This window comes from Myiozetetes cayanensis, unplaced genomic scaffold (assembly GCF_022539395.1).
Source record: "Myiozetetes cayanensis isolate MyiCay16 unplaced genomic scaffold, myiCay2020 scf7, whole genome shotgun sequence".
NCBI lineage: Eukaryota > Metazoa > Chordata > Aves > Passeriformes > Tyrannidae > Myiozetetes > Myiozetetes cayanensis.
The window spans coordinates 7,827,149-7,854,806 of record NW_026087964.1 but is presented as its reverse complement, the minus strand read 5'-3'; the positions used below and the strand labels follow the sequence as shown (position 1 = coordinate 7,854,806).

The window sequence follows — 27,658 nt, the reverse complement described above, 5'->3', positions numbered from 1 at the left end:
TCATAGGCAATCACTCAGGCGTGGTTTTGAGCATCAACTCCAGAGAGATGCACAGTTACCTGGTTAGCTGATATTTGCAGCTGAACACAAAACCTGAAAGACTCTTCTCTGTACCGTTTAATTTTTCCCTGGTGATGTCACAAAATTGCAAATATGGCTGTAAATGCTGATGGAGAGGAGGTTTAATATCAGTCCTGTGGAAAAAAGCATCCATCATCAGTTACCAAGAGCGAAGGATAATATGTCGTGTTCACCCTATGGCCTGGGAACTCATTACGATTGAAACTCAAACTATGGTAGCAAATCTGTAGCCCTAGGCACCTTCAATGCCACCTTATTTCTTTTCTGTATATGCTCTATTTCTTTATGTTTATTTTTAGAAAGATTGACTGTAACTTTTTAATTATATTTTTAATTGAGGTATTCAGCAGAAGGCTGGGACTCTTCATCCTGGAAAGGTGATTTTTACACAAGTGACTAGACCAGAACAGATGGTTGGTTGATCACAATGACAATTTTTTGAGGAGGCCAAGTGTTTCTGTACTGGGAAAGGACTGAGTGAGAGACAAATGCACTCCTAGTTGAGACAAACTCTTAACTTAAACATGTGTGAGACAATCTAATGAATTTAGGCTTAGGTCCTTCTGCAGATTAAAGGAAGTAAAATGTTAATTAAGATATCTCATAATATAAGATCATGCTCTTGTAATTGTAGCAAGTCCTGACAAACTTTCAGCACCAGTATCTCCCCCAGTCCCATTCTGTGTGAAAGAAAAACACCAGCTTGATGCTATTTCCAGACCAGGTGCCTTCACTTGCAGACAGTCATTTCAGTTCCTCTCTTCCTTTCTCCTGAGTGAACACCTCTAGGATGATGGCAGCTGCCAGATGAGTTATCCTGTAAAACCCTGTGCTAGTGGCCTGTCTCTTTTTAAATTTCCAGAGAGTGTAAATACCTGGTTTAAGTCACTTTCTTCGTATGGTTATTTTTTTAAAACTTCCTATTCAAGCAGATGTGCCAGATAGGTCAGAGCTCTCCTCCAGGAATGGCTGGGTAGCACCACCATTTCCTTCCCACTGCATCCCTGTTTGAGATTTCCTCTGGCTTTTTGCCCTTGCAGGTTGGAATGGGCAAACTCTGACCTTTACCACTAGGGTTACTTTGACAATCTGAAGGGTCATGGGGAGAATGGGGTGGGATTTAGGGGTTCGTATTTCCTTCCCATCACCACAGGGTGTCACTCAGTCCCCACCACCGCTGGCCCCTATTCCTTCAGGGAGGGCAAGAGAGGGAGGGAGGGGATTCTGGAGGAGCTGCCTGAAGAAAGGCTTGTGAGTCAGGTCAGTGTTTCCTAATCCCAGTTTTGTGAGCTGGGTCAGAGTTTCCTAGTCTTGACCTCTGCATCCCTAGGGAAGGGCAGCACAGTGAATCCACACCCCTCTTGTCTTTTCTCTGTGGTTAATGTAGCCTTGTAGGAAACCGAGTGTGGTGTGATGAGTTTAAAGGGCGGGGGGGGGTGTTAGAGCTGCCTGGGATTAGAATGCTTCTCTCAGAAACCTGTATAATCTCTTTACTTCTTGCCTTTAGAGAATAAATAACTCTGTACTCACTGAATGTCATCCTGATGCTAGGGACAAACTCGCACACCACCTTGTTTAAGAAGTATACAGATAGCTAACTACATCATCCAGAATAAGCAAACAGAAAATAATGAATGCTATTAAAACAGAAAAGAACTGTCTTAAAATTATTGTATGCATTGGAGTCATTCTTCCATGTAGCTGTGGATATCTTAGAGCATATTGTCATCAAATGCAACGAACTGGGGTGTAGTAATTCAGTGTAGTACTGTAGGCTCTCACAAACCCCACGAGATGTATGTGTAAAGCACAAAAAAATCTAGATTATAAACTTCCTGTAAGGAACTAGGTGGAAAAGTTAGAGTGAAGATTCTGAAAAGCACTTGCAAACTGCTCAGGAAAATAATTTCAAAAATTGTTCTAAAATTTCTGCCTATTTAGTTGTATAGTGCCATGTAAGTTTATTCACAGAGAAACACTGCTTCATTTGACTGTTGTATGCCAGACTGTGTGGAAATCCAAGGTCTTAAATGTATCTGAGTCTGAGTTTCTCGAAGAGAAATGCAAATACAAAGTGTGCTGTGCGTTGGAAACTCGGGATTGTTGCACCAGGGGATTTCCCTCCTCACCAGCTCTTCTTGTTTTTTCTAGTGGAATGAGCTGGAGCAGAGAATAAAATAGTGTTATGAACATCTTACTTGTTCCTGTGAAATAAAATCTGAAGTGGGTTATTTGTATAGGGCAGGTGACTGGCAAACCACCCTCATGGAAAGGGATGGGATAGAAGTTCTAGCTTGGGATTGTTCTACATGCTTAGTCTGATTGGCAAAGGACTCTCTTGGAACTAGGTCACACATCTAATTTATGCTTTAACAGCTACTTTTATACATTTATTTCAGGCTGATTTGTGTCTCTGATCACAGGAGTCTTTTGGAACACAGTACAATTTTGCTTGGTACTCTAATTAACACTTAGCACAATGTAGTGCCAGTAATAATGTTTTTCGATGCTTATTAATTTGATTCATGCAGTACTCCTGTGAGGTTGGTTTGTCATGTCTCAAAAGCACTGTTTTCTAAGAGATGTTGGTATTGCTGTAACTGTGTTAATAATACCCAGCAGATAATAAAGGAAGCTCTTGATTTCCTGGCAAGAATAACTTTAAAACAAATTATTTTAACCCTGAGAAAGTACTATTACCATTTTCTCATTCATGGTGTCTTGGTTTATCTTTAAATGAGAAGACTCACTAGTGCTTGATTTCAAATCTCTTGAACTGCATCCATGATATTTTACCATTTTATCCTTTATATGGATCTAAAATCCTGATATATGTGTATTCAGAAACAAGTTGCTTCTATGCACAAGTGCTGGTCACACATGCAGTATTTTTACATGTTTTAATTAAATTTATTAGTAAAGACTTTGGGCAAGTTATTTAACCTGTACATGCCCCAGGTTTCCCACCTATAAAATGAGGCTGATATTAATTACCTGCCTCACAGGGACATTGTGAGGCTAAATTAATTACCATTAGTTCAGGATCATCACAGTCAAAGAATTTTGCGAGCATAAAGTATTAATGGTTTCACTTTCTTTTTTTAACTTGTAATTATTACTTTTCTTAAAAGTAGTCTACTGAAACCAGCTACAATTATGCATAAATGAAAAAAAATGCATAAACCAAAAAAGGTACATCAGTGGTAAAAAAAAAAAAAGGTAATTTTATTTAAACCCTGTTATTAGAACATATGGTTATGTGGTAGCACTGCAACATTGGCTGTGATTTTACTGTGATATCTTCAACTTACCTTTCTTTAGTGTTATTTGATCAAAAACTGTATAAAAATGGGTACAGTGATATTTACCAGCACTGGTATTGAACTATACTGAAACCAACAAAACTGGCAGTGTATTGGCCTCATTGGCAGCTTTGGCCTTCTTAAATTCTGATGTATTTGCAATTTCAAAAACACCCTGTACTTTTCAGAGTGCTCCAAACAGTATAATCTGAAGGATCATACTGACAGATCTGTCAAGATTTACAGCTGTTGTCTTTGCTTTCCCTTTTGACATTGAATGTTTTATATGGCTTTTGAATGATCCATCCATATAAAGTACTCAGAAATGCTCAGAGGACATTTAAGGAAAATCCACACAGTGTTAATTAATTTCTCAAAAGTAAAAGCAATATAAACCAGTGTATTTTTGTATTCTGTAGAAGAGGGTGATGGAAATGGCTGTGAAGAAATAGAAGATACCAGCCTGAGGCAAGATGTTGTTATCTCCAATTCAAATCCAATTTCTTGGAATTATTTTATTATATTCTCATTGAATTATATGCCTCTTGATGAGTGTTCTTTCAATGACTGGTGTAAAGAGGAGTAAACTGTTTATTCATGTGAAGTAGTTGATTTTTTAAGTTACTGTCCTCTAGACAAATACAAATCAGTGCTTTGCCATTGGCAGTTCCTAGTGCAAAGCAGGTTTTGTATGACATGATTATCCTGGTTAGCTGTGTTTTAGGTCCCAGGAGACATCCCTTTAGTGGGATTGCTCTACCTACTGTATGCTGTATCTTTAATAGAGGTCAATAGAACGGATCTGCAGTAGTTTCCATCCTCCTTACACAAACACACGCTCAAAGAAATGTGTGGGAAAAAGAAAAAAAGAAAATATTTATAAGAAACTAAACACATGCATTTGTTTTCAGTAACTTTTTGATGATGAACCAGTGGTTCTGATAAGCTTTGAATTTCTAGTGTTATTTCAAGTCAAATACAATGTTGCGAAGTCGATAGAATCGATGACAATTTCAGTCATAGATTTTTCCTATGTTTCCTATAAAAGAAGTTTTGTAATTTTTCATTAATGAGACTTTGGAAGAGGGGGAGAAGAGAAATTAAGAATTTTATTTCATTGCACAATCCCTGTCAGTTGGAGTTATTATAGTTGTTTTATTGTATATTGATTGATACCACTGTGTTGTTTCCATCTTCATTTTCACTTCATCATTTTAGATGAAAGTAAGTGCACATTTCTCTCAAAATATTGGCTTTCCACCAGGAAGAAATTTATAAGCATTTACCTTTGTAAACATTGATTTTTAAGATGCAAAATTTTGTTATGTCTTCAAAGTCCATCCAAAAAGCTGCTTCCTGGCTCATTTTCTCTGTTCTAGTCCCAGTTGCACATTGCTTCTACAGCTTTCTTCAAGAGAGTGGCATGTAGCCAAGTCATACTAGTCTGAGAAAGTATTTCTGAAACTTTCATTAGAATATCATTTATTCTGATAATATAATTCTGACTGTAAGTAGGGCCTGCTCAGATCATTTTCTTAATGTGGTTTGTATTTTTGTGTTCCTTATTTTCTTTCAGTATCTCAGTATCAGCCCTTTCAGTGCCATTTCAATGCATTTTTATTCCTGTGACTTTTTCACTTAGTTTTAGACTATAATCAGCAAAGTGACAAATAACTCAGACCCTTAGTTAGCTTTTGCAATTTATAGCCTAACCCTGCAGTCTTTGGGAAATGTCAAACTGTGCACTCTTAATTTTTTAATCTTCTGTCCCAAGTTAGCCCTTCTACCTGATTGCTCACCTTGGCAGCATTGCCTCCAGTTCTCTGTGTAACCTCAAGCTGGAGGGGGTGCAGAAGTGTTTCTTGGTGTTGGGGTGGACTAGAACAGTTCATGTCCCTTGTCTGAATGGGGAAATTATGCAAAGTTTTTATTTTTCCCTTCTTTTCCAATATGTTCCATAAGCGGAGAGGATACATACCAATAGGGAAAGAAGAACCTGTAATGGTACTTCAGGCTGCTCTGAAGGCTAAAGAATGCATTCCTCTTCCAATATTTTTCCACTGAAATTGATACATACAGCAAGTTAGTTACATGATGTTAAATACGTGAGATCTCATTTCTATAAGTCTTCACTCACAGCCTTTTTCCTCCTGTTAAATGGAGTAGCAAATTATTTACAATATGAATTGTGGATCCATGTATGACTTTCATTCTTTTGATTCCTTTTTATTTCCTTATGGTAAGCTTGTCAGCGTTAGAGTTTTCAGGTAGTTTATGTGCTGATAGCTGAGATGATCTTCTATAAGACAGTATCTAACACAAGAAATACTGGAAGGTTTAGAAATATGTATTCTGAAATGCAATGACATAGCTGTGTGAACAAAATCCTTATCAAAGAGCTGTTATGGTTTGTATTAAATACTTTTTGATAGTATCTCTAAAAATACATATTCTTAATTGCAAACTCTTTGTCTCTCTGTCCTTCCAGATTGATTTTGTTTAGAAGTGACATTTGCTAGCCCTGACAAGAAGTATGTTCCTCCCTTACACAAGTAATTTTGCTTAATATTATTTCCTTGCAACACTTGAAGGCATTACACAAACTTCAGCTTTATTGATAAGACTTGATTTCTGAGTTTGTGTAGAATTAGGATCTTTACACTGATTACTTGCAATACAGTGGACATAAAGCCCTGTTAAGCAGCAATAAGACATGCAGCAGTATATGGCACTACTTAAATAATATGCCTTTTTTGCACGTATTTTTAATGGCATAATGAGTATATTAATCACCAGGAAGGCCAGGCATTCCAAATAACTTTCTTAGCATGTCTTATAGTTCTATGTTATTTGTTGCTAATTTTAACCAGCTTTTGATACTTATATTTAGTTCATACTGACAGTGTCTGCTCTTGCAGATCAAAGCACATGAATTGGCTTATTCGCTTTTTCTTTAAAAAAGAAGTATTAATTCACACTGCTTATTGATTAAAACAGTTTATAAAAAGAAATCTTTCTGAAATTGTGAAAAAAGATATTTTTAACGAGGACAGCTCATACAGAAAAGCAGCCAGCTTATATCCATGTGGCTTTTGAGATATTCTTGTTATGGATTATGAATAGACTGTGCGGAAGGAGAAGTGTAACCCCAAACATCAGTAACATACACGTGGGCCATTTTCAAATGGTAAAACTGGTCTAAAGGAGAATATTATAATAAACCACCTGTAAGTCCTGGATTCACAGCAGGGCATTTAATTGGTTAATATTACAGAATATCTTTGCAAACAAGATGGCCGGGAAATTGCCCGATTCACTGGTTCCATTTGCTTGCGAATACACTCCTCTCTTTGGGTTTATCTTTTGAGATGCTGAACTCTTCAGAGAAGTCACTTGCATTGTTTAATGCTTTGCTAAGTAGCTGGTGACACTTTATAGAAAAAAAAATCACTCTTTTTTGTTCCTCCTCCTTTCCTCCCTCCCCTTTTGTAGTCCTTTTGTTCTTTTTCATTACTGCTGCTGTTTTTGCTCTGCCTTGCCTGCCTTCTCCTCCTGATCAGTTCTCTACAGTCCACCTTTTCTTCCACGGTCTTTGTTTTGCTTTATGTTCAGTTTCTGTCTGTGTTTTTATTTGGCTATGCCCTCTGCTGTGTCCTGAGTGACAGCAGGAAGAATCATGGTCTCTTCCCCCTCCCTGACTTTCCTCTCAGCTCTGCTGTATTATCTGGGTTGATGAGGTTCCCTATGCTTTTTCTCACTGCAGTCCCTCCTTCCTGTTTCTTTCCCACTTTGGTATCTTTTAATCCTTTCAGTTTTAATTTTTGCTCTCATTTTCTCTAAATCTTCATGGAACTCTTAGCCTTTGCCTTTCCAGAACTTCTCTCAGATGTTTGTCCCAGAGAGCACACACTTCTAGTTTGAGATGTGGATGAGTGTTGTACTCCTTGAAAGAATAAATAAGTAGTATTTCCTGTCTCATCAGCATATATATTGATCTTACCATTGGTCTGTAGTGAAATTATATCTTTAATTGGCAGACAGCTATATCTATTATCTCCAAAATGCCTTCTTCTGCCTCCTTTTGGGTTATGGGGATGAGACATGGTGTCTGCATGAGTTTCCTGGAGCACAGCAAGGGCTGGCTTGTTTTGCCAGCCCTGTGATCTGGCAGGTACAGATTTACAGGAAGGTTGGGCAGAGATACCTTGCCAGACCACTGGGCTGCATTTGTATTTCAGTATGGGAAATGCTGAGACCCAAGATCATGCACAGCCTTCTAGAGAAATTGTTACAACCTCAAGCTGAAGAATAGGTGAGGTGAAGAGTGTCCTTTGCTAATAGGGAGTCAGGAGCAATTTGGCTTGACAGGTTGTGGAACAGGTCTGTATGCAACCTTTCCTGGAGGCAGGGGTAAATGGCTTGCTTTCAAGTTCCATAAAATACGAGTTTAAGCGAAGTCACCCAGTAGATTTGGCAGAATCATCTTATTGGAGGAGCTTGGAAAAGTTTATGCGAGGAAGATAATTGAAAAGCTCAGCAGTATCTGTGAAGGGTTGAGCCTGTGTTAGAGAGGGAGTGTATGTGAGAGAGATGTGGGATGATTTTACCACGAGTTTTTAGTTTTGTTTTGTGCAAGCCTTGAAGCTTACTTTAATTTGTAATGGCAACTGTTTCCAGGTTTTTTTGGATGCATAGAGACTCTAAACCATGAGTGTAAATGGAGGCAGTGCTAAGAATATGTGACATTATCACCATTTCTACCTATAATTTAAGACAGATCTGACTCACAGCACCATCTCACCTGGGGTGCATGGAAAAGAGGTTGCTTCCCAGGAGCCAGGTTGCCTGTATGGTGTGCTCCAGAGATAGCTCCAATGGAGGTTTACTTCTGGGAGGACTGTGGATCATTTGCTAATGGTGTTACCCCTTAGCACAGCACTGAGCTAGAAAGCAAGGGAGAAGAATTATTTTATAGGGTCTGTGTCTTGGATTTATACTGCTTAAATGTAATTTGCTAGAATACCTCCATGAGCTGTAATTTTATAATATTTAGAGAAGATGAATGGAGTTGGTATAGTATTCCTGAGGGTAACCACCAGCGACTGGAGTTTACTGAACATGTGACTAGAAATTTTAATTTTAGGAACAGAGAGTTCCTCCATTTCGTATACACACCAGGCCTTTGAGTACAGCTCCTTTTTTTCATCTGTCACTGACAAGCTGTGATTTATTTCCTCCTGAGTGTAAAGTCATGGATTGTGCTTGCTGCAGTGCAGAAGGCTCTGGAGGGAAAACATAATCAAATGGAGAAGTATTCTTGAATTCTCTCTTGATCCCAGTCTATTCTGAGTTGCTTTTCTCCGACTGTCATTCTGCCAATAAGCTGGGTTGATGTCAAAAGGGGATTAACTAATTTTCATCCTCTTCTGTGTGGCTGAGGAAAAATAAATACAAGAAGTTTGCAGCAGGATAGCAGATGGAAGAGGTGGGAAACTGGATCATCTGGCAGAGTGCTTTGGAAAGCTTCCACTTTTGTGCTTTACTTACCACTTATTTTTACAAATATGTACAGCTCCTGTGATTTACCTTTCCATTAAATTTAGATAGGTTTCTTTGCAAAAGGTGGTTTTAAAGAATACCACCCTAGTGCATTGCAAGTGTGGTTTTAGGAGATAGCAGGTCCCTTTCTCACCTAAACGAAATTATCTTAGCATCATCGCTCTGTATTTTTGAAGCTGCACTAGGAATATCAGTCTATCCTAGACTAGAGGAATATTTGAAGAGATAATGCATGTTGGAATGGGAGAATTTTCCATTTTAAGAGTAAAGGATGAAAAATGGCTTATTTACAGTACATCTGTGGCTGTTTCAGCACAGGTTGGTCCAAAATCTCTCAATCCAGACTCGGACAGATAAATACAGATTTTGCTGGCATTACCCATGTGAACAAAAGGAGAAAAAATGGTAATTAAACCAAGTCCAAAATCATATTTTTTCTGCTAATTAGAGCTATAGCTCTTTGTAAATATTTGAAGGCAAATAAAATGAAAACTAGACATATGTCCTGTGAAAATCCACAAAGCATTTATTGCTACCCTGTTGTTAATGTGGAACATAATTTATTTAGCATTGCAGGGCCAAATTCTACCCTAATTTATGACCAAGCAGTTCCATGGACTTTGTCAGTTCAGCTTTGTGTTACAGAAGAATTTCACCTACAGTGAATTTGAAATGCAGCTGCAGGTTAAAATCAGTCATCTTCTCACTGCATCCATACTCACACAGGTGACCAACTGATTTTCTTTGTAATTCTTATTCCCATGGTTAGCACAAGAGTACTTTGGATAGATATAAGCTAATTACAACCAAGGTAGAACTTGCTTTTTTAAATAGTTGTGACTTGATCAGCAAATGCTTAACACTGTATCAAACTGGATTTCTGAAAAAGGGGCCCTTCCAATCCATGTAAAGGCTCTTAGCAGTCATCAGTATCTTACAGTCCATAACATACATGACTACACAGCCCTCTCCTTCTGCCTTTGCACATTCTGATATTTGTGAAAACAGAACATGCCTTCGCCTAATTTTGTTTCAGGTGACCTTGACTTTAAGCAGGTTTCTTTGTATACAGTATCAGGGCTCAAGGGAAGAACGAAATTAATCCATAACTGGTGCATTGTCATAAATGGGGAAAAGTGTTATTTGTATATTTTTGTAAATATGTAACATTTAATGGCAGTTTTGTAGTGACGTGCTGTTTTTGAGAGAAAGAAACAAATATATGTTTGAATATGCTTGACGTAACACTTAACTGTGATTCAATTGCACAAGTAATAGCTTAATCAAAAAGTCTTGTGCAATATGTAGTGCACACACATAACCAAGTATCTGTTAGTGATCCACTACCGAGTTTTTGGCAACTTTTAACAATGGTGATGAACTGTGCAGTACAGATTATCACGGTCTCTTTCAGCTTCCAAACATGTAGCAGGCAAACTACTGTATACGTACCTGTGTACTCCACTGCATCCAAAGGTATGCATTTGTCCTGAGAACCTGCACTCCAGGTTTTTCTTTTAATAAAATTTGGTTCTAAACTATTGCTTGCTTTGTTTTTCTTGTGAAGCATTTCATGGGGTTTGCGGAGGGGAAATGGTTTAACTAGTCCACAGAGTTCGTGTGTTTTGTCAGTAACCAGCAGTAAAACTACTCACCTTCAGCAGCACTGAACTCAAAGGCTGCAGCAAATCTTCATCCTCTTCCTCTTTAGCCACTCCACTTCATCCTCCCACAGTGCAGCTCAACTCCATTGCTAGGAAAAAAGGGGAAAATCCTTCTTCTGCTTTTCCCTAGGAGTGGAGTTTTTGCAGTAGAACTGGTGGAGGGTGACACTCTGTGGTGAGACTGAAGCCATGCAGCTGCTGTTCTAGAACTCCACTGAATCAGAAGCTCAACATTTTTATCTAGCTAAAGAGTTAAAGAATTCAGCAGGTTTCACCCTCTCCCTGTAAGAGGTCACCATCAACAGAACAAAGCTGTGCGTTCTTCTGCCCCTCCCGTGCCTTTATTCCAATCTCTTCCATTTTCATTGGCTTTACAAACTAGTTGCTCCTTGTTTATTCTTTTTTCTTTATTAACTGCATTGTCTTTCCTTTATCCCCTTCTCTTCTTAAGGAGTTGGCTGTGCTGTATAGAAGCTGCATCCTCCTTGCAGAATTGAGGGGTCTGCAAGTCAAAATTTGTCCTTAAGTCAGCTGTAGCTGTATGCAAGGATCAAGCCCTGACTCAAAATAAAATTGGAGCTACAAATTATATTCAATCCCATATAAAGCCAACCAAGACAAAATCTTCAGAATTATGCCCACTGGACGTGCCCAGCAAAGACATACGATATCTATTTCACTCTGCCTACAGTCCTTGGAAATGAAATGCGTAATTATGAAGTGAATTTCTGAAAAGGCTTGGCCCTAGTGTCCTACAAATTTTCTTACTGGTCCTGGTAAGTGCTCTCCGTCTTTGCAAAGGTCACTAAATTGCTGAAGTCAGAATATGCCTGGCATCCCTGCCATCTGGACATTCCTTCATGCTTCAGAGTCTTGAGATGAACTGCTACTGGGGTAGCTCATATTTAGGGTTGGAACAGTTTATGATTTGCTGAGAGGTGGTTGCTGCTTTGCAGCTTGATACACCACCTTGGCCTCTCCATGGAAGGTCTGACACTGGTAGAATAAAAACTTGATGGTTCCTTTCACTGCTTATTGCCCTCAATAGGGAAGAGTAGAGATCTTACTTAACCTCAACCTGGCCCAAAGCAGCAACATAAATTATCATCTACCATTTTTTTTAATTAGGTATAGAAATTTTATAGACTACAATGAAGTTTTAATAGGATAACATGTATTGTTTATTCACGGAGTAGATATATTTTGAGGATAGAAATATCGGCAAATAAAAGGAAAAAAAGTCAAACAACAAGTTTAAACTTAATTTTCTCAGTCTGCCCTAGTTCAGCACTTTCCCATGGTCCCTTCTGAAAGATCTGGCAGCTGGAGGAACCCTGTGGTGTGAGCTGTATGACCCTACCCTGTGGCACACCATGCTAAATGTGAGGCTGGGTTCAGAAATGAAGATTGAGGCTTTCCCTACTTGTGTAGCTCAGCTAGGAAACATTTCAATGGTTGTCATTTTAGGTTCTCTAGTCCTATACTGTGGCTAGCTGAGACTTTAAACTGCAATTTATCTCTACAAAAGCAGCCTGTTGAATCTCAAGTGGAATCACATTTCATTTTCGAAATTTATTGCTCTGATAAAATAAAAGCAAAACTAAAAGAAACCCTAAAGTTGCTTATTTTTAGTGATGTTCCAATAGTTCTTTCTGAGGGAAGCTCCTGACTTGGAAGAGCAGAACAAACACAGCCAAGCTGTTGCCATAAAAAAGACACCAAATGAAACTTGTTAATACTTAACCTGAAGGGCTACTTTACTTCAGAAACCGATTTCCATGGAAAAAAAAAAACAGGTAATCACTTCTGTTTTCTTTGCTGTCCTCACCAAAGTCATATTAATTGCTCCACTATTTTGAAGTTTAACTGATTTCAACATCATCATAAATTATGTCTCTATAATATGCTCCATAATTATGCTCTGAGGTGCAAACACCAGCCAGTATTTTTTTTCTGTTTTTCATTAGGACACTGACTTCTATTTTTTTCTTTTTGTGATTAATGCCTTGAAAGATGCTTTGCTTTCATATGAATCCAGCTGCTGTGGTGAGAATGTTACTGTATTCTGACCCTCATGGCTTTCAAAAGCTGAAGCAAAATGCTACAGATGTTGTTCAGTGTATTTTGAAAGTGATAAAAGGATCAAATACAGCATTATACCATAAGCTGATCTCAAAAAAACTCAAAAACAGCAGTATGCTAAAAAGCATGTTAAAAATCCTAAGGAATAATTAAGTGACAGCAATTATCAGTCTATTTAAAAATTAATAATTAAACCAGGAATAAAGATTTTTACTCATGTTCAAATTGGGACCATGTAGTTGTGATCCTACTGAGAAACAATTCTAGAAAATTTTATGGGAAAATTATTTCCTTGTCATCACTGAAGAGGAATATCCTTGGTAAGATTTGATTTTTTTCAGTTATTTAATAAATTGTGAAGGAATAATATTGCAATGCCTTGATCTTAAGACAGATGCTTGCTTTAAAAGTGAAATTGAAAAAATATTGTTTTATAGAAGGGAATGTTTTTGTAACTGCTGGTGAGAAAAAAACTAAATATTTTTCTATGAAAGGAAAGTCTCCTTTATCAACAGTAATATGGCAGAGGAACAGGGGGAAGCACACGAGGACCCTTAACCAGAATGTGCTTCCAGCCTCCATCCACCCTGGAGTTGGACCTTTGTGCTTCAAAGCAGGTAGCTTTGTGCTTGATGGCTTTCAGTAATTACTTTCTGCCACGAATTTGGTTTATTGTTTATGGACATAAGCTTTTAGCATCTGTAAAATTCAGTGACGAGTTCTGTAGCTGAATTGGGCAGTGAGTGCAAGCACCTCTGTGCAGTTATTTTGAACCTGCCCAGTAATACCCTTCTAGTTTGTATTCTTAGTGACAAGGATTATTTCATTCCCCATTTTTATAACCTTTTAATATAGTCTGTTCCTTTCTCAAGACTCCCCACACCCACCCTACTCCCGGAAAGACCTTATTTTTGTTTTCCCTTTGAAATTCACTGTAAGATCAATAGTATTTTTTTTGTCTGGAGAGGTTGCCATGCCCTTTGTACCTCACCTATAGAGTTTATTTATTTATGGCACTCAGTGCCCAGGCTTTGAATAATGTCCTATAGGTCCAAAAGCAGATGATTGAGGTATCAGCAATGTAGGTAGTTTTCGGTTTTTTAGCATTTGCTTGTGCAAGCTGTATGACTCAGATAGGGCCTGGAGCTATCTGTTACATTTTAGACCACAGGAGTTCGCCAACTTTTTTTTTTTTTCCCCTGTTGTGTTTTTGTGTTTATTTTTTGCTTGTTTCGCTGTTTTGATTTTTTTGTGCCTAATTGCTGTTACTATGCAGTACATGGACCTAATTATTATAACTCCATACTCATCTTGGAGGCTGTTAAGTACAGAAAGGAAACCAATCAACTACTTTATAATATTGCTTCCTTCAGTCTGGGAAAATGAAATGTTATTTTCTATTTTTCACATTTGGTGATGTAATAGGAACAAGAGCAAAAATCTAAGAAAAGCAATAAGGAGTAATTATGGCTTAAAACTTTTCAATGTCATCTGTCAGTCGCCTATAAGGAACTGCTATATTCATCTTTAAGTAGATTGGTCAGCTCAGTTTGATTTTAATCCCCTTTAATTTCTTAGGGGTAATTTTTAATGTTTTACATTTTACATAATTTATTAATGGAGTTGACATCTAAGCAAACTGATGCACACAAGGCAAGAGGAAACTGCTGCTATGAGCTCTAAATACATTGAACTTCCACTTGCCACGGCTGAGCGAGTCCTTAGATAGGCAGCATTCAGTTGCAGAAGGTCACTGCTCAGTTAAATGGGGACTCAACTGATACCAAAAAATATTCATTATAACCCATCCAAGCATTTTCCAGCTGACTGGCACAGGAGAATGGTACTCAGCTGAGGCTGACCCTTGCTAAGGTGCCACCAGCTTCTCATACAGACGAATATCAAGAAACAACAAAGCAAAACCTTCTTTTCTTGACAGGTAACTTTATTAATAATGGTCTTGGATCTGTCGCACCTACCAGGTGCCAGTCTTTTTTCACACTTTGTAAGAATTTTCTGAAGAATAAACTAGAAAGGCATAAAGTTAACTGAAGCTACTAAGACACACATTTGAAGGTGGGTCTATTTTGGGACTTTTGTTTTTGGGGTTTGTTTTTTTTTTTTTTGGCTTTTTTTAGCAGAAGTTTCCATGAATGTGTGTCAAAAAACTTAAATACATTGAGAAATACAGTAGAAAGACTATATTTACAGTCAATTATAATGGGCACTGCCAACACATCCAATAACAAAAATAAAACAAAACCTTTTTTTTTCATGTTTCTTTCGTGCTTTTTTCACAGAGAGGTTTTTTTTTAAATATGATTTTGTTTTTTAAAAAATACAAGAAGGAAATAATTACATTCTTAATATGAGAACATTATCTTACAACATACACCCTGGGCCAATTAATTTGAAAGTTTCTAACAAAACCTGATACTAAATTAATAATCTCCATTTGAAAAACCAAATTGCCACAATCATCTCATTAAAAAAAAACACCTTTGATCCCCCAAAGTTATGATCTGTTTTATTTTTTATTATTAAAAAAGAATCACCCATTAAAAAAAAAAAAAAAAGCACCTGGTACAGGAACAGGTGTTTGGTGAGGAAGCACAAGTGTAACATTTTCTTAAAAGACATAGAAATGGTACAAAATAGGAGAGTTTTGCTTTAAAACAAAAGTCATGCTGCTCTGTGGCTGAGTTTGCCTGGTGATCCTGAAATCTAAAAACGGTGAAAATACAACCTCTGTCGCTCTTTATAAAAAAATTGTGCAGCAATAGTGCTATTCAAGACAACAGAGTACATTTCACAGCACCGAATGTGGTCTACAGACCTTGGTTATTTCCCAAGGTTTTTGGCTTTCCTCCTTTCAAAACCTTGGCCATTATATGGAATACCCTAATGCAAATTGCAGTGGCACCAATGCACTGATACGACAGAGACGTACGATTACAGCACGTGCCAGGCTGGGGGCAGTGGTCGCTTTACGGAGCCTTTGCTGGAGGAAGAGTCAAAGATGCTTAATTTTGCCATCAGCCCCTGCTGCAGAGGCTCTGTTGGTGCCAAAGGGGCTGTGGGTGCTCAGAGTGACCTGCACCTCTGGCAGAGCTGAAGGCTGCACCACCAGGGCTGGGGTTGTGAGCACGGCCCCAGCACCACACCATTCTGTTTGCTTGGGTGGAAATGTGCACGCGTTTATCTCAGGAATAGATTCTTTGTCCTTGCCAAGGAACTAATTTTTTTTTTGTTTTCCATGGGATATAGGGGATGGAAGGTACAATGCCAATTTCGGGTAAACAAGACAAAGTGATTTGGCTTTTGACTACTCTGCATTACTTGATGCGGGACCACTTCTTAATGGCAACTGTTAAATCATTAAAAACGTTGACTAGAAGCCTAATTTGCATTATAAATATGTACAGATATAAATTAAATATTTATTGCAATATACAAATAAATAACTTAATTTGAAATAAAAAGCCTAAATGAACTCACTTTTGCTTCAAATTGTTTCTGCTATAATTTGTGGGAATTTGACGCTGTTCAGTCCATAGTCACACAGCACAGAATGTGCCCTCTACTTATAGAGTTAGTAAGTAGATGACCTAAAATAATATTAAAAAATTGTGTTTTCAATGAAAACCACGCTGACACTTGCTTTCCTACTGTATCTGCATTCCTGCAGCACTTTGTACAAAGCATAGTCCCTAAAGGCAAAGAGCCTTTTCTCATGCCCCATTTCTATGCTGCTAAAGTCAGTGGGATTCCTGGTGCTAATTGCATTTGGGAACAGGACACAGCCCTGTCTCCTGTCTGCTATCAGGTCTTTTTGAAAGCTTTGTCTTCAAATCCCACCAATTCCTGCAGGAAGTTCTCTGGCATCCAGCTCAGCTGGGAATCCCAGTGTACCCTTCAGGAGTTGCACACACCCTTTCCTAAAGGTTAAGAGATAATCTATAGGTGTGGCCATAAAGGAATGTGATCCTTGATAACTGCTGTCTTGCCAACTTCTGTGGTTTTAATTGCAGTCCTAACTAATTATCAAGACTCCAGCCCTAACATCTGTGATTATCTCAAAATATGAGTAGTATTTTAATTTTTTTAATTAAAGTAATTTTCTACTCCTCAGTTGAGGAGGAAAAAAATCTTGAGAGTAAGACTGAAGGCTCTCCAAAGGCTTAAAAAAAACACAGAGAAAAACTTAAAAGAGGCCATCTTATTATACGTTTCCCTTCCTCCTGATTTTTTAAAACCAATCTTGAGATTCTGAAGGACTTCAGTTGACAATTTACCGCATATAATTTCTCAGGAGTGACATGGATGGAGAGAAAGAAGAACAGATTTTTATAATTTTACAGACTAAAATGCAAGATGCTGTTTCCTAGTAAACAGAAATGGACTCATGTCTGAAAAAATCCCCAATTCTTTGTAAAATAGTTTATAAAAGAATCTGAAAACTATCACTTTTTCAGTCCATCTTCCTCAAAAATAATAGCTGAGGTCTGAAAAGACAAAGGAAACTAAGTACAGCAGTGTTCTATAACTCAAGTTTAACAATACTATATTAAAAAGAACAAAACAAGACTGACTGCATAAGTTATTCTGAGTTGCCATTATCTGTTGAGGATTATTTTCAATTATTTTTTTCTTTTTCATAAAGCATAGAAAAGAAGCAGTATCTAAAAATACCTGTTTGCCTTTTAAAAAAATCAGGAATGAATCATAGTTCAAGAACATGACCTTTGAAAATGACTGGTGCTTCAGAACGTTAATAAAGAGAACGTACAAAACAGCTTTTTTTTTTTTTCTTCCCAAAGTTTGGCAGTGTTTTATCTCCCAATGACAAAATCATCTGTCTAAAAAGTGTCCAAAAAATGCCTCACAGCTGAGTCGTGTCATCCCACGGTCTTGCAGCAGCACAGAGGATGGTGGCACTGCAGAGCTCCTGCGTTCTCGGCCGAGCGAGCCTTGCTGCTTCTTCAAGTGAATACTCTTCTTCAGGTTTCTTTTGCCATGTGAACAGCAAAGAGACTGCTAGTGAGCAAGACCTTACTCTGCGTCCAACCTCAAAAGTCAGTTTTAACCTGTAAGAGTTAACAGATTTCACATCTTCAGCAGTGCTCAGGTGGTCTGATGTGACAGAATTAACAGCGCTGGTCTGTGCTGTTTCAGCAGAGTAAACTTTCAGCTGTGACTTCTTAACTACTGTGGTTGGTTTGGTTTTTTTGGTTTTCATTTTCTTTACCAGTGAAGTTGGAAATAAGGAGATAGAGCTAATAAAGAGGGGCACACGTAGTTACACAGCAATACAGTAGAGGGAATACAGGCGAATTAGCGCCAAGCTACCATTAACTTAACAGAATTATTAAACTTCCTATGTTGTATCGCTCGAAATGACCTTTCAGATGAGTCCTTTGCAGCCTATGTCTTGGTCTGTAATAGGTAAGGCCTTTATGGAAAGTGAGTGGTTTTGCTCTCCTTATGTTCCATTTTTCATCTCCCATTCCTGGAAAGGGGGAAAAAAAAAAAGATACAGAAAATGATAAAGAAATCAGGATATTTCACTGATGTCATTGGATCTGCTAAGCCACTGTTGAGGTCAGTGACAGTTTTTCCATTAACTATGCTGGATCCAGCCCTCAAATTAGGGAATGCTAACAAGCATGTCCTGACAGTGTCTGTGCATGGTTTCCACAGACACAACTATATACAGCAGCTTTTTCTCTAGGGCAGTGCAAATAAGCCATGGTTGTTTTCTGCAAGCGGTCTTTCTGGAGCAATTTGCACCCCACAACTGGTGTAAAGCACTCAGCTAAGGGAGAGGCTGATTTAAGCACACAGGGCTCTCTAACTCACTTGCATGAGACAGCAGGAAGCCCTCAATTTCTCTCAGAGATGACACCAAGTGACTGCTTTACTGCTCTTCAATTCTTTTATTACAAAATTCATGGCAGACACATACTTGTATGGCTAAAAAGAGCAACTGACTGAGGCAGAAACTAACAGGCAGGGTAAAGAAAAACAAGTCAGCCTGCACTGCATTTGTTTCCCTTATACATAATCCAAATTGAGCTATTGCTTGGCAAGTTGAAGAAATCACTCTGTCCCCAGCTAACAGGTGGGGAAACCGAGGCACAGCTAGGCAAAGACACCTACCAACCACAGCAAAACATGTAAACTATAATGCTTTCATTTATATGTCTCAGAGCAAGGTACTGCCATTTCTTCTGCCACATAAGTGGCAGAAGTGGCTACAGCTAAACACCCAGTCAAATAAAACTTGTGGCTATCCAGTGACAGCTCAGTATTTCTTAACAGTACTTGGGAGCAGAAGAGCTGAAGAGGGATGGGCTCAGCTTAGGACATCCACACTGTACCTACTCCCTGAATCACACCCTTACAGACATCAGGAACTAATGAAGATCTGTAGGAGGTGGCCTCAGGCTCAAGCGATCCCCATGGAGCAACCGCCCAGCTGCTCCTCGCCAGGCACAGGGGCTGCAGATTCCTCCCCAATCCATCTACTCTGCAGAGACACTCTGCAGGCAGCCTGCTGACTTGGCTCCCAATCTGAATTCCTGAATTTAGCACTCATTCCACAACATTCGAGAGCTCTGGCTGAAAACCATTACTTATGCATGTAAATTGCTGTTTCTGCTGCTGAAAGCAGTAAGAGCATTAGTTTGGCTAAACAGCTGCATGACCATGACACCTCTTCAAGTGTTGTAAAACAACAGGAAAGGTCACAGTTGGTGGCTGCTTTACCAATATGAGGGGAAAAAAAAAATCGTGAGTTTAAAACAGGTAGAGAATACCTTCTTTTGTTTCCAAACTTATGGGGTTTTTTTTCCCTTCAGTTAAATGCTGCTTTTATTAAAAGACAATATATTTTAAATATTCAGTTTTACTTTTCAAATTATGATAAATCTAAATTTAAAACACAGTGTTGATAAAAACAAAATTACTTTGAAAAGTCTATTAAATGTATATTACCTATGTATATGCTACCCAAAGCATAAAGGAAGTCCTTGGCTAAGCAACTAGGAAGAGAATTTTTTAAGTGTTAAATAAGCCTTGAAAACAGAAGCTTCTTTTGCAGATGCAAAAGGAAGTTCTTCTTTGTTTCCATTGTCTAGCAGATTCACACCAACAAAAGAATGTTTAGGTCAACACTGACACCCTAACTGGGAGCTGGGAAACTGGGAGAGCTCCCTTTCTTCTCCAGTCCCTGAACACAAACAAAATGTAAGCTGCTCACATTCACCAACCCACCAGTTTTGAAAACAAATCAGAAATAATAAATTCGGCTTCCGTGCTTTACATAACAATTTAGTTTTAGACATTAAATTGAAATGTGAAATGTTTAAGTAACTGTTTTTCTTGTACACAAGGATATCTGGATCATGTTACTTCTCTAGGAATGCTAATGGAGAATATTGTTTTCCATATTTTAATACAGTCTCCACTTCCAGCCAAGTACAGATTAACAAAATCGCAATTAAAATGCCTTCTGGCTTCTTAAAAATATGCGTAATTATTTTCTAAAAAAAATTTAAAGATACTTAGAAAAGTTAAGAAATCCAAATATATGTATGCACATATGTGTATATGTATACTGCATGTCCTAAACAGTCAATGCCCAAATTACTGCTAGTTCTTAGATTTGACACTAGATCTGTCTTACTGTTTCTCTTGTCAGTGCATTTGAGAGGAGAAAGCTTTTGGTGGCACACCTTCCAAACCTGTTTTCCCAGGTGCCTGGTTTCCCCTCCCAGGACTGCCTGTGCCCCTACATCCATCAGAGTGGGCACAGAGGGCACAGAAGGAGCAGCTGCCCCAGCAGGGAGACACAGGGTGCTGCTGGTTCGTGAGCACAGCGGTGACACGAGGTGGTGGCACAAGGGTGGCTGGTGACAGGCTCAGCATCCTCCGTGCAAAGAAAGGGCAAGAAGGGAGGCATTCAGTGCATTCAAATACATACCAGGGGAAAAAAAGCCCCATAATCTGACATTTTGAATGCTTATACAGCTCCCTCACAACACTGGGAGATGTGCCGGGGCTGAAGATGCAAGTGCAAGCACAGATGTGAAATCCGTTTCACTCCCACATACTGCACTGACATCCACGCGTGGAGAGCCAAGCTCTGCTCTGGGATACTCACGTGTGACGCCCTTTCTTTAGCCACATCTATAAGGCCTGGGCTCACTCGTAACTGCAAAAGGCCAAAAGAATTGAAAGCCAAATTCCACCCCCGCACATGTACAGCTGCCACCCCTGGAAGTGTTGCTGCAGATCCATACCTGATAGCAGGCTTTGGCTGCAGCTCCTGCCAACAGGCTGAGTACAGACTGGGTTGCACTATCTAATTCAGCAAAATTTCCCTCTTAGTATTTAGTGTGTGAGATTTTACGAAAAAGCTGTTAAAGCTGAATTGGATACTTTGAGTTGTTTTTCCCAGCATGGGAAATATGCTTAGTTGCTCCATATCCTTTTTGATTAGCCTAATCCTATAGCCAAGATTCCTCTACTGAAGAGCTTGACCAGCTTACTGTGCCATCCAAAGTACAGCAGCACGAAACAACGCAGCAGTGTTTTTCCTGTATGGTATATGCTGAGCATAAAAAATGTGCTACAGCTGGAAAGTATCCTTTACCTCAGAAATGTTTAGGTTTTTATAGTGCTCTGATTCCTCCAGCTGTAATGATTAGATGGCTGGATTTAATGTGCACAAACCCACGCTCCCGTTCGTAAGGACTGTGCTCTGCTAGACCACATTCCCTGAGTAATGCTGTGCTAACATCCACATCTAAGACCAAGTGTACAGGTTTGAGATGATATCTTTATGAGACAAATTAGGGTATAATTGGAATACACAGATAAGCTTAAGAGCACATAAATCCTTCTTCAGGTTCGAAACACAAGTAGAAAACTTCAAAAAGTTAGAAACTGAACTGAAACCTATTGCAGCAAGTATAATTATTCTTTGTCAAATTTAAATTCATTAGGCTAACTGGCAGAACAAAGCAGTTGATGTCCTTGGAAGGTGGTAGAAGGAGGGTGAGAAAGTTCTCTCATAAGGTGTAGCAGGATAAATAATTCTATTATAATAATTTAATAATAAAATAATTTGTTGAGATGCTGATTTTTCAGTATGTACTCCATTTTACGTGCCAAGCTCATGCTCAGACACTGCAGGTGTATATAATCAATGAATACATGTAACAGAAGTTACTTGAAGAAATCCCAACACAGAAGACATCAACGTTTTGAAAAAAAGAAAATAGCCTGCATGAAAGACAAGTCTTTATGATTATAATTTTTTCTAATTAGAATTAGCAGTAAACTACCAAAGCAACAAAAGCCTGGGCCCAATGCTATTACTGTCACCTTTGGTTACGTGCTTCCCACATGCTTACGTTGCTAGCAAATTTAGCCCACAAGAATGGTCATACAAATCCCATTTCAACTAAAAACCAAAAATTAGAAAAATAAGAATACAAGAGAGCTGCAAATTTCAGCCTGGTACTTGTGAGACTAAATTAAATTAATTCAGCTTCTACTTTAAATGTACATTAAGAGTAGATACTTGCACAACACATTGTTGATTATTGTAATGTACAGCTATTCTGTTCTTGCACTGTCTGGCAAAGATCAGACCCAATCTTGTGCTATTTCCAATCACTTACTATAACAGAGCTCTTTTAACCACTTCTTTGCTACAGAGATTAGTGGACAAATAGACTATCTACACCACAGACCACTTACCTTGCATGTTAAATCTATAAAGGAACAGAGAAAAACATGGAATGAGAGTAGAGTCAAATCTGTCTCCCAAACTACTTACCAATTCTTCAGCAAAAGACTCCCCAAAATCAGCAGTATTTATATAGTAATACAGATAATTCAGACATTCTTTTAAGGCTAAGTAAGACTTTTAAAGAAAGGATGAAAAAGCACAGAAAAAGAGAATTAGACCTCAGTCTTCTCACCTTTGCTTTCCGAAGGACGTGGCCTCGACACGGAGAATTGTTTGATGAGGGAGGTCGCTTCAGAGCTGCTGCGCTGTTCACAGGTATCGAGCTTTCAGTATCACTGGTATCACAGCTGGAGATCGGAGAGTTTTCCAAAGTTCGGTGCTTGAAAATTGGGGACTAATGAAGAGTGAAAAGCTTATATTGAGTTTCCTCCAAATAGTCACATGGGCAATATTTTCTATCTATATTTAGAACTGCAGATCATTTTTTTTAAAAAGAAAACGTATTAATAATAATGATGGATAAACAAAAAAGAGATTAGGAAGAAAGAAACAAAACAATGTGTGTGTGTTCTGTGATGGAAACTGAAGTTTCTTTTCTGTGATTGAACAACTATGGGTCATCTGGAGGAACTGACACATCCCTCTCTGATCCTTCTGATGGCTGCTTTGGACATAGATCTATAGAACAAGCTAGGATTGCCAAGCTCCATTGTGAACATGTGAGATGTAGCCCTTGCAAAGGGTGACAGTGATTGACAGGGGACCAGCACAAGTAGGTCTCCATCACTGCATGATAACTTGGTGCATTTAAATCTCCTTGGGATGGAGCAACATCTCAGTTCCTCCACTTTTACAACCACTGAGGGCATCAAGGCATCAGCTTTTGCACATTATCCTAATGCATACTGCCTGTGATTCCCATGTCTACGTGCTCCCTGCTGCTGTAGAAAATGTAACTAACACAGAAAGGCATTTAATTCTGCTCTTATTTCTTGGGCTTAAAAAACCCTAAAAAACTCTCAGTTCCCAATAATTTCTGCTGGAACTGAGAAGGCAGAGCAGTCTCAGCCCATGACTGAGATTTGCATATTTCGTGTGTTTGCATACCTGTGGGCTTGATGTTCCTGATTTTGGCTCAATAGCTAAGCCCAGTGTGATGCCACCAGCCAAGGCTTTCTTAAGGCTCTCCTTCACCTCAGTCAGTTCTAGCTCCAGGTTTACACGCTCAGCCTCCTTCTGCTTACACTCCTCTTCCAACTTCTTTAACTTGTCTTCAAGGATCACTTGGGTCTTCCTGCCTGTCATCCACAGCAATTTTATTACTCCAATAAGAAGGTTAAATTGACAATTACAGAAATTATTTTCTTTCTAAAAAGTCAGGAACAAGGCCTGTACATATGAATGATGTCACAAAAAAGCTATGTACTTTACCTACAACACTTTTTTCATGTAAGAAGTTTAGCAACATAAATGTTTTCTTTCAGGTGCCTTTCCTAGATTTCTAGTCTAGTTTCAAATCAGTATTTGTTTTGTTACTTCTCTGTATCATGAAATTATAATTAGCCAGTCACAATAAAATTATTCCCATGTTCTGCATGTCTGAACGCCCCATCAGTATCATTTCACAGGCAGGTGTATATATACACACACAAATACAAAATAAATATACACATCTATTTTTATTTTTTACATTTTCTACCTGTATATAAAGAAATATAAGGAGTATTGCTTAACACCAAAACTAATCCTCATGTAGGGTGACAGGTCTTCAGCACAGAATACAAAGCTATTTGGATAATTTAGCCTACTCAGGTGAGAATTCAGCACGAAAAAGCACCTCATACCAGCATTGACTTCAATGGCAGCACGTAGATCTTTTCTCTCTTTTCGGAGCTGGGCCAGCCTATTCCGGAGAGCTTCTTTCCTCTTGAGCAGCTCCTCCTCTTTGCTTTGTAACCTCTTTGCATCTGCCTCCACACGATTCTTGCCGTATTTGTACTGCTCTGCATCTGCACGTATTAGATTGGAGTTAATTAGGGCTTAAACTAACAGTAAATCTCTGAAGGACTCCCTGAGACTGAACATCACATGAAGCATGTCATGGTTTGAGGAACTGGTTTGTCATTCCTCTTCCACTGGGTTTTTCTTGAGGTCCACCATTCCTGTCAAGTTCTGCAGCACAGCTACACCAATGAAATGGGATAGAGAGTTTGTTCTCTACATTTACTTGAGAAAGATGACTTATGCTAGTTACCTTACAGTGCATTGGTTTTGAAAAATGGCCTTGCCTTTCTGTGTAGTTCAAAGGATGGAAAGGAGGCTCCTCTTTAGGTAGGAACCCTTTGTTTTTGGTTAGAAGGAGTGAGAGGAAAAACTACCTGTTTGCCCTTTTGCCTGGTTTTCATCTCTACTTCAAGTGCTGAAAGCACATTTTTTCTAACCAGACATAGGAGAATAGAAAGATGTTCACACTTCTTTGATTCTTGAGAGCTTTCTTTTTCTTTTTTTAGCTTTCCATACAAATGCTTTCATTTTATGGCTCACATATATCTGTGGTCTAATGAACATCACATCCCGCTCTATACCTCTGCTCCAGCTGCAGACTCAAAGAAAATAGGTCAGCTAAGAGATCACTTTGTCTGTCTGCGTATCTGAAGGCAAATCTACAACATTAAATCATTCCTGACAAATAGTTGTTAAACCAGTTTTAGTCAGTCTTTAGTAACTGAAATGCCTTTACTTGCACAACTACCTATTTCAGCACCAACTGACCTCCGTGGTTAGAAAGCAACTTACTGAAGTTAACATAAATTTCTTATTACCACTAAATCCATGACTTCTTAAAAGTTTAATAAGTTTTAAGATGTTTTAAGTTTTATCGTGAGATTAAAAAAATACATTTATTTGTTCCGTAGAAAAAGCCATGCTTTGGACTCCGTATTTTAAAAATGTTTTTATAGCTCCTTTTTCTCTTTTCTCCTGCAATCCCTGTTAGGGATTCCCTAGACAACGCATCTGTCCAGAAAACCCCTTTTTCTGAATGTGCCACTCACCACTTAAAGCCTCTTTTCCTGAGGTAGCTTTTGATCTGTGTGATTGTGTTCCTTCTTTTGTTATACCTTTTTCTTTTTTCATTAGTGATAAGAGTAAGTGTGGGGGTTAACAGAGGGTCTGTTAGCTCCCTGGAAGAGGAGACTGACTTGGGAAACTTTTGAGTGTGGCCTTGAAGATAAGTTAGTTTTACACACAGGGTAATTGAGGAACGAGGGCGGACTGTGAGTCCGTAGATTTGGTATGTGAGAACCACAGCCTCGTCCTTGGGAATCTCCAGGTGTCTCACCATTGCTGCCAAGTGTATCAGTAATGAGGAGTGGCCAATTAGGATGTTGTTGCTGCTTGCTACTTGCTTGCTACTTGCTCAATGCTTGCTTGCTGCTTTTTGACAATGATATAAGAGGAGCTGGGATTTTTAATAAAGGAGGCCTTTTCTTATGTTGTCCTGAATCAGCCTTCTTGTGTGTTTTTTATTGGACTGTCACGACATAACAGCAACAAGGAAGTCCACTTTTGAGTAACATAATGTTGTGATGTCTGTCCTAGTTCCTCATCCTCCTTTTCCCACAGGAATACAGAATTCCTCTCTGCCCTAAATCAAGAATCATCATCCCTTTTTTTTCCTGCTGTCCTCATGACTTTGCAGCCACAGGTCCACCTTTCATATTTATCACTCTCCACATGACACCCTTTTATCTTGTGGTGTGTCTGGAGTACTGAGTCACCAATGCACACAGTACCTGCTATTCAAAGTCTTGGTGGGCATCTCCTCCTCGCCCTCTCAGACACAGAAGAACCACAGTGGTTCTTTATCTTGTTTGCCAAGATAACAACTATTTTGGGTGTCCTCATGACTCAAGTGAGACTCATGACACAAATGAGGCAGCAGTGAGGAGAGGTACTTACTAGACGCAGTGCGCTTCACACATGACACTGTTTCGGATTTCTTCGGCTGGCTATTTAAAGTTCTCCCTTTTCCGGCGATGCCATTAGTAGTCACAGGAGGCTTCTTGCCTTTAAACTGTTGGAAAACAAAAGTGTAAAAAGGGCTCCAGCTATTCCTGTGCTGCCACTGTCATTACAGTCACCCTTTCATCAAGGGCAGAGTTTGACAGAAAGCCGCTTGCTTGGAGAGCCTTAATGCAGTGCATTGATTGAGCTGGAGACGGCGCTTCCTCCAGAGATGTCATCTCTGGGAGCTGCCTGCTCAGCAGGAGCCACGCCAGCAATCACAGGATACAGCAAGGGGTGAACTCCCCATCTCTGGTGGCATCAAGGTCTCCAAAACTCTGGCATTTACGGTATTAACAAAGCCATTGCAAAGCAGAAAAAATGTACCTTTGACAAACTTGTGTTTCAAGAATCTTTACTGTAAACAAATTTTTCAGAGTTAATTTCACACAGAAAAACCCACCAGAGTTTGCCACACAAAAACTCAACACTGTTTCTTATTTACTATATGATCTTGCCATCCTTGTGGTGCATGGATTTATTTTTTTAAACAATATAATTATTACATATTTTTAAATGTTAGGAGTTAACATATCAATTTCCCCTTAAACAATCTCTAGCTACTAATTAAAAGCTTTTCTTACTTAAAAAACCCTCTCATAATGGCCAGACAGGCTCACAAGATTACCAGGAACAGAACATTTCGTGTTCAAGGGATTTCCATTTAGAGGGCTCACTGCAATGAACTGAACCCTGGGAAGATCAATGTTGTCCTGTCTAATCACAGTGTTCCCACAGAGGATGCCTCAGCCAACCACAAGGCACACATGTGCCATGCTCTGCTCTCCTGCTTCCAAAGGTTTGTGAAGACTGAACTGGAAGTGCCCTGAGAAGCTCGCTGCTGCAGTAATTTATTGCTCATGTCCACCTCCAATTCTGCAACTTCACTGAATTCTAATATTGCAATATGAAGTTTCTGTAAGGGTTAAGTGAGTTAACACTCAGTGTGACCACTATCTTATACAAGGAAAACACTTATCTAACTGTTCCATGTCAGATTAGATTGAAAGTCACCCATCACTGTGATACATTCACAGGTTTATGCCAATGACCAGCTTTTGGAGACAGGCTACAGGCTCTGAGAAGGACCCTGACAGGGCTGTGAGCAAGCCTTGCTCTGCCCCCCTGCTGGGGTCTGCCCATCT

General features: G+C 38.9%; 2 protein-coding genes across 12 annotated transcripts in view; one reads left to right on the top strand and one right to left on the bottom strand.

Moving 5' to 3' along the window:
- The window catches only part of SORCS2 (sortilin related VPS10 domain containing receptor 2), a 545,954-nt gene extending 535,471 nt beyond the window's left edge, over nt 1–10,483 (top strand). For all 6 annotated transcript variants that reach the window (XM_050337677.1, XM_050337682.1, XM_050337681.1 and 3 more), the window contains one exon: nt 7–10,483. In XM_050337677.1, the coding sequence (XP_050193634.1) occupies nt 7–30 (24 nt within the window). In that variant the 3' untranslated portion in view covers nt 31–10,483. The remainder of the gene's footprint in view (nt 1–6) is intronic.
- Nucleotides 10,484–14,623: 4,140 nt separating this feature from the next.
- AFAP1 (actin filament associated protein 1) overlaps nt 14,624–27,658 on the bottom strand; it is a 116,933-nt gene continuing 103,898 nt past the window's right edge. For 3 of the 6 annotated variants that reach the window (XM_050337684.1, XM_050337683.1, XM_050337686.1), the window contains 6 exons: nt 26,409–26,523; nt 24,293–24,457; nt 23,556–23,746; nt 22,681–22,842; nt 20,853–20,903; nt 14,624–18,197 (listed from right to left, as the gene is read on the bottom strand). In XM_050337684.1, the coding sequence (XP_050193641.1) occupies nt 18,171–18,197; nt 20,853–20,903; nt 22,681–22,842; nt 23,556–23,746; nt 24,293–24,457; nt 26,409–26,523 (711 nt within the window). In that variant the 3' untranslated portion in view covers nt 14,624–18,170. The remainder of the gene's footprint in view (nt 18,198–20,852; nt 20,904–22,680; nt 22,843–23,555; nt 23,747–24,292; nt 24,458–26,408; nt 26,524–27,658) is intronic. The other 3 variants (XM_050337685.1, XM_050337688.1, XM_050337689.1) reach the window with 1 other exon arrangement.